The sequence below is a fragment of the Lygodium microphyllum genome, chromosome 4, assembly GCF_053477565.2.
Source record: "Lygodium microphyllum isolate KBCC chromosome 4, Lygodium_microphyllum_v1.1.10, whole genome shotgun sequence".
NCBI lineage: Eukaryota > Viridiplantae > Streptophyta > Polypodiopsida > Schizaeales > Lygodiaceae > Lygodium > Lygodium microphyllum.
In genome coordinates this window covers 109,514,441-109,520,741 of record NC_141138.1, presented here as the reverse complement: position 1 = coordinate 109,520,741, position 6,301 = coordinate 109,514,441, and the positions used below count along the sequence as shown (strand labels likewise).

Genomic DNA, 6,301 nt, shown 5'->3' with positions numbered 1-6,301 from the left:
GGTAACACTTAAAGGATTTACATCATCTGACAATGACTTTAAATTTTTTTGTAAGGGTCTTTCTAAGGCATAAGACTTTGGGGCCTTGAAGACCTTCCAATAGGCTGTGTAAATACCTCTTTCGATATGTTTAAAATATTATTTCTAAGCATATTGTTTTTAAAAAGGATAAATTTAGGGGTGAAACAATGGCTAGCCTTGTGGGAGTTCTTTTTGGCAATACAACTAATCTTTTGGACTTAAAAAATCAAATAACCACTCTTCAATCTAGAAAATCATATGGATAGCCCAATATTTGGCCCAATACACATAGAACAAGGTTTCATAATAACCTTTCACCCTTTTTTAATAATTATGGCAAGAAAATGTTCTCCGACCTATTCATAATCAAGAAATCAAGTAGGTCCATAATCTTTCCTAGAACTTTTAACTTCAACTTCATTAGCTACACTAACCTAATGCCAATCAACTTCAAGAAATCAAGTAGGTCCGCAATTTTTCCTAGAACTTTTAACTTCAACTTCACTAGCTACAATAACCTATTGCCAATCAAGAAATTTGCTAGCTCCCTTATGTTTTGCCCTAGAACTTCAACTTTAATAGCTACAATAATACATTCTATAACTTGGAGGCTTAACACATCATGTGTGGGAGAAGCATTTAAAGTTACTCCTTATGAATGTGATGGTTTCCTAAAATTTCAATAAAGGTCAATGATACAATGTGATATGGGCTATATCTCCTCGTGTTGTGGTACTAACCACAACACAAGACATACATCTTGCACTCATTCTCAATCATCACTTGTAAATGTAGGTGTAGAAAAGTTGCTGGTCTTCGACCCCAAGCTCAAAGGCTTCCCAAGCACACCATGTGATATCACTTCCAATAAGCTTTGTTCACGGTTCAAACAAAAGCAAGGGTCTACTAGCACCCCATTAACAAATGAGAATGCCACGAACCTCACTGGCTCACAAAAGGTAAGCACACAAGCACACATAAGAACTTGCTTTGGAATGGTCTCTCAAGCTTTACCCTGAGCTTCTAAGACGCATCTTTTCTTTTTCCCAATGTTGAACTAATGATAGAGTATCACATGTTACGGTGAGTGCTCAAGGATAGATTGCAACATGCCCTCAAGTGGTGGTTGAGAGAGAGAAAGAGAGAGAGAGAGAGAGAGTGTGTGTGTGTGTGTGTGTATAAATAACTAAAGTTTAATGTAAAATTGCACAAAAGTTAAAATTTAAAAGGAAAAGTTAGAAAATTTTAAGTCCCAACACAAGCATTTCAAATAGTGTTCACTAAAAATTTTAGTTCCAAAAGTAGCAAATACATGTAATTTGATTAGAAACCCTCCAAAAATTAAAAGGTTTTTGTATCAGCTAACCAAATCTATTTGCCGTGGGTGGAGAGAGAGAGAGAGAGAGAGAGAGAGAGATTTTTGATGAGCAGGTAGCAATCAATCAGGGAGGACATAATGATTAACTTCTCTCTCGCCCTCGCCAAAGGATTTTCTTTGCAGGAAAACGGGCGGGGGGGCGGCGGCCGGGGCGGCTGGCCAATGGATACATAGCAGCAGCAAAAGAGAGGAGAAGAGGCTAGAGAATGTGCATGTGTCTCAGGCCTTGGTGGAGGAGAGCTTGGAGCGCTGCACCCGGCGGTAAAGGCGGCGGGTGCGGATGGCGAGGAGCACGTCCAGCCCCATGCCCAGCAATGAGACGCCCGCCATCACCAGGAAAACTGTGCGGTAGCAGTGTGCACCCAGGCAGGTGGTGCCCCCATCCCGCGCCGCCTCGCGGTCATACAGGAAGCCTGCCAGCAGGCTGGAGAAGAGGAAGGACCCCAGTGGCAGGTTGAGGATCAGCAGGTTGTACATCATACCAAAGCAGCGCAGCCCAAATAGCTCGGACGCCACCGGCACCGACACCGCCAGCCTTACCCCATAACACACTCCCACCACAATGCTCCCCACGTATAGCGACCCAATCACTCCTGTGGCCAGCACCACGTACCCGGCCGTCATCACCAGTTGCGACGCTGCCAGCACCGCCGGCCGCGGCACTGCATGCCACCTGCCCACATTATTTGTTGATTCAAATCAATTAGACCGATAATGCAGCTACAAGCAGCATCAAATCAGACTATAAAGAACTAATGTGCTATTGACATATTGCTTAGTAGCCTCAGTATCTGAACTTTGTTCTCTCACTTTCTCTTAGTGATATTAGAGTGACTAAACTGATTTTAATCCTGATAATCCCACTTTCTGTTCTTGATATTAGAGTGATTAACTTGATTTTAATACTGATAATCCTGTTATTAGTGATTAACTGTGATACAAAAACCCCTGTCATATTCAACAAAAGTCCTTTACTCGATCCACACTCAATGTAACATAGGTAAAGAGAATTAAGCTTATTTTGCTATATTTTGGAGGTCTATATGGAGAAGGTCTATATGAGCACGTGCATAAAATAGAGACCACACAATCAAATTTATGTAAGTAGATTGGCATAGCCTTAGAATATTGGTATCATAAAGAATGTGTTTGTAAAGAAACAAGAATGTATGTGTAAAAGGACACTAGATTCCTTGTAATCAACTCTAAAAGTAGATTGGCAGAGCCTTTTGTATCATTATTGTATTGTAAGGAGACATGGTATCCTTGTTATTGTTATTCCATTATGAGGACAGAGTGTGTTCCTCCTGATGCTAATCTAATGCCTCACTAGTGCCCTACGATAACTGTTGATTCAATAATGTTGATCACTGTTGACTGAATAAACGGAGAACATTCACTAGTGCCCCCCAATGCTACCACAGCACATAACAGTAAAGAATGTGCATCAATTCATACTGTCACTTACCGGATTAAGAATTCTGATAGTGCACCTGATGCCAGGCGTCCGAAGAAACCCCAAATGCTGGTCATAGACACGAATATGGCAACGCTGGAGTAGCCCATGGACTGCCCAATCTGCCCTAGATTGTTGATCATGGCCATCCCTGTTCCCACACCGCATAGGAAGCACACGAACAGCAGCCAGAAATCTGCTGTCCGCAGCGCCTCCAGCACGGTGAAGTCGTCTCCCAATCGTTTCTTCCCTGGAACACGATCATCAGCATCATCATCATAAAAGGGCAGTCTCCCCTGCTCCACTGCCTCCACTGTTTTTGTTGTTGTTGTTCCTGCTTCTTCTGTTAGTCCTCCATGTATCTTGCCCAGCAGCGGCGTTGTTGCCTCGTTCGCCCCCTCCTTTGCCACCTTGAAATGCAGATACACCGGGAGAACCGCTGGCAGCGCCAGTATCACAATCAGCCCCCCTGCTATGTACTTAGTCACCACCACATTATCGATCCCGCTCAGATCGTACACCAGCAGGTACACTGCCAGCACAATCGCCACTGAATTGAGGAATGCGAAGCACCGCACCTCCTCCTGTTCTTCCTTCGGATTGTGTGCAGGCTCAACTGGCTTCAGCAAGAACATGGCAATCAGACATATCCCGAATGGCACAAGAGACAGCATCAGGACAAAGGAGGAGGCATCTCCTGTGAATAGGGCCTCGCACAGGTCTGTAAAAATGGCAGTGCTGAGACCAACGTATGCCTTGAGAATACCGGAGACAGGCCCGCGATTGCGGCGGAAGTTCCTGACACATGTGACCAATACGGCGGTGTTCATCCAGGTGGTACTATTGCCACCCATGCACATGACGATGCACATCTGCAATGGCAAAACAAAATTTTTCAAGATGGAAGTAGGCATGGAAAACTCCCCAGTCCACACCAACAGAATTGGCAAAACAAATTCCGTCAAGATGGAAGTAGGCATGGGGAAATCCTGAGTCCACACTGACAGAATTTTGGTCTAAGATGGAAGGCCCCAGTGAAAATTTCCTCATTGAGAAATCCTGTGACAGAATTTTCATTTAAGATGAAGGCTCCATTGAAAATTTTCTAACTGAGAAACCCAGTTACAGAATTTTCATTTAAGATGAAGGTTCCATTCCAGGATTCCCATCTGAAAAACTCTGTCACAGAATTTTCATTTAAGATGAAGGCTCCATTTTTAAAAAGTCCCAACTGAGAAACCATGTCAGAATTGTCATCAAGGTGGGAGCCCCCATCAAGAAATTCTGTCACAATCGAGTCCCTAACATTGACAATGTTGGAATGCAAACTTGACTAATCCCGTCCGAATTCCGACCAGTGATCAAACATGCGACGGAATTCTGACTGATGACCGAACTTACCAGCCAATACGGCAGCGGCTGCACCTTCTGGCTGACGACGAGCCATTGGACACCATAGCCAAGCATACCCTCCACAGATCCGATCAGCAGGATGACCCATGTAGGGAAGATGTCGGAGAGGAGGCCGGCGACAACGCCAAAGGCCTTTCCGACATCCTTAGCCGAGCTCAGTCCGTTCAATTCGACCTGGTTGAGGCTCATGATTGCCTTGAGCTCGACGGAGTAATTGGCGAACGTGTAGTTGTTGCCGGAGATGGCCTGCACCCACAGGGCAGACATGAAGCCGAGCCATTTGGTGGCAAGGTTGCGAGAGGAAGGCCTCTTCTGTGCGGGTTCAAGCGTCTCTGATTCTCTCATTTGGGGTCGAAGCTTCTCTGATTCTCGCATTTGCTGCAGAATCAGGAGAGAATGCTAAGGCGAGGCGGCCCGACAGAGGTTTGCAAGCGAAGGGCGGGGGTATTACAGGACTGTACCGGCCGTGGCCTGTTTCATTGATTGATTGAGAGAGAGAGAGAGAGAGAGAAAGGGGAGGGGGGGGATGTGCGTCTTGTTAGCGTATCGTAAGGTCTCTCGCATTCATCTGTGTCTCTAGATCTCTTGTCTGAGAGAGAGAGATATTAGCGCATGGACCTTTACTGTTGCTTCACATACGTGAGTCCCACTTGGCTGGGTATTAACAGTGGCCAGACTCTGATCGATGATGGAAGACGAACAAAATTGCTGCTATAAAGGTTAGCTTGCCCCTCTCTCTACCACCCCCTTGCCCACATTGCAAAGATATCTCCCTCACACATTCTAGGCTATCATACGCGGTTGGTTACAATCTACCCATCTCGTCGCAAGTGCCTCTTCCTTTAACTTGCCTCTACAAGTGCTCCTCTTCTTGTACCTCTCAAACGATCCTCTCAAGGGAGGCACTCTATGGCATATGCATGATCTCCATATACTCCATGGTGAACCCTCGCACATGCAACATTTCAAGAGTATAGCTCACACATGTGCATTTGCATGTCACAAGTATTCCTCTCCTTGTACCTCTCCACTGATCCTCTCAAGCAAGGCACTCCATTGTGAACCCTCACACATGCAATGTTACGAAGGTATAGCTCACACATGTGCATTTGCATGCCTCTTTCTTTAAACAGTATCCAAGATTAGACGGCTATTGTTGACAACCAAGCCCACTACCACGCTTTGCAAAGCTAGCATCATTGTGAAGATTACAGCACTATGTGTTGCTCACTTGGAGTTTCTAATGAGCAAAGGGAAGGAACTATGCAAACTATAGCCACGTTATCACATAGTTGCTACCCCTTTTTCACAAAAATAAAATAAGTGCATGTTTCCCACACAACAAATAACACAATCCACATGTAATGATCTATCTTGTAAAGTTACTCAAAGCCATAACATGATTTCTTAAATATTGAATATAGGTTTTATGTGAGCCAAACAATTCGTACCTTCTATATAAAACCTTCACACAATGCATCGATTAGTGCCACTTCATTGGCCCATCATTGTCATTGTCAATTAAGCTTATGCAAAAATGTGTTGTTTTGCAAAGCTACCTATACCTCAGTAGCTTCATGTTTTTTGGGTAGCGTAGTTTTCTTCTCTTTTCTAACAAAACACCCTAGGTCTACCTCACACTACACTCTCCATGCATACTTAAGGTAGATGTATAAGGATTTAGCAACTTGATTTAAGATTTTGTTTATTTATTTATGGACTTATGTGTGCTTAGAGCTATACATGCACTTGTACACGGTTGTGCACATGCACACACACACTAGCTATGCATTCATATATAGGCGTTTGTCCAGCAATGCATTTATCAAAAGTGACCCCATATACCATGACAACAACTTATCGTGTTCGTGTTAGATACCTAAATCCTATTACGATGACTCCTAACTTCAACAAATGAAAGGATTGTGCATTAGTAGAGAAGCTATAAAATATAAAGTAACTCCATTTCATGAAGTGAAAAATAATGAACCAAAATGCTTGCTTGTGCAATAACTCATCAAATCACCTAACTT

The 6,301-nt window shown here is 43.8% G+C and overlaps 1 protein-coding gene across 2 annotated transcripts; it reads right to left on the bottom strand.

Moving 5' to 3' along the window:
• Nucleotides 1–1,285: 1,285 nt before the first annotated feature.
• On the bottom strand, nucleotides 1,286–5,104 carry LOC148037465 (Major facilitator superfamily protein). 2 transcript variants are annotated; one of them, XM_087676416.1, is made up of 3 exons: nucleotides 4,257–5,098; nucleotides 2,868–3,727; nucleotides 1,286–2,072 (listed from the first exon to the last, which is right to left on the bottom strand). In XM_087676416.1, exons 1-3 carry the CDS (start codon nucleotides 4,641–4,643, stop codon nucleotides 1,619–1,621), a joined length of 1,701 nt encoding a protein of 566 aa, XP_087532542.1. In that variant the 5' UTR covers nucleotides 4,644–5,098; the 3' UTR covers nucleotides 1,286–1,618. The 2 variants fall into 2 exon arrangements, with proteins under 2 accessions (XP_087532542.1, XP_087532543.1); XM_087676417.1 differs by lacking the exon at nucleotides 1,286–2,072 and having other exon boundaries at nucleotides 2,864–3,727; nucleotides 4,257–5,104.
• Between the last annotated feature and the right edge of the window lie 1,197 nt (nucleotides 5,105–6,301).

Bases quoted from the DNA above. Each gene is read 5' to 3' on its own strand.
- LOC148037465 (XM_087676416.1), bottom strand. From the start codon at position 4,643: ATGCGAGAATCAGAGAAGCTTCGACCCCAAATGAGAGAATCAGAGACG. The intron at 3,728-4,256 runs GTAAGTTCGGTC...TTGCCATTGCAG, and splicing joins AGCCGCTGCCGTATTGGCTG to ATGTGCATCGTCATGTGCAT. The intron at 2,073-2,867 runs GTAAGTGACAGT...TAATGTGGGCAG, and splicing joins CTATCAGAATTCTTAATCCG to GTGGCATGCAGTGCCGCGGC.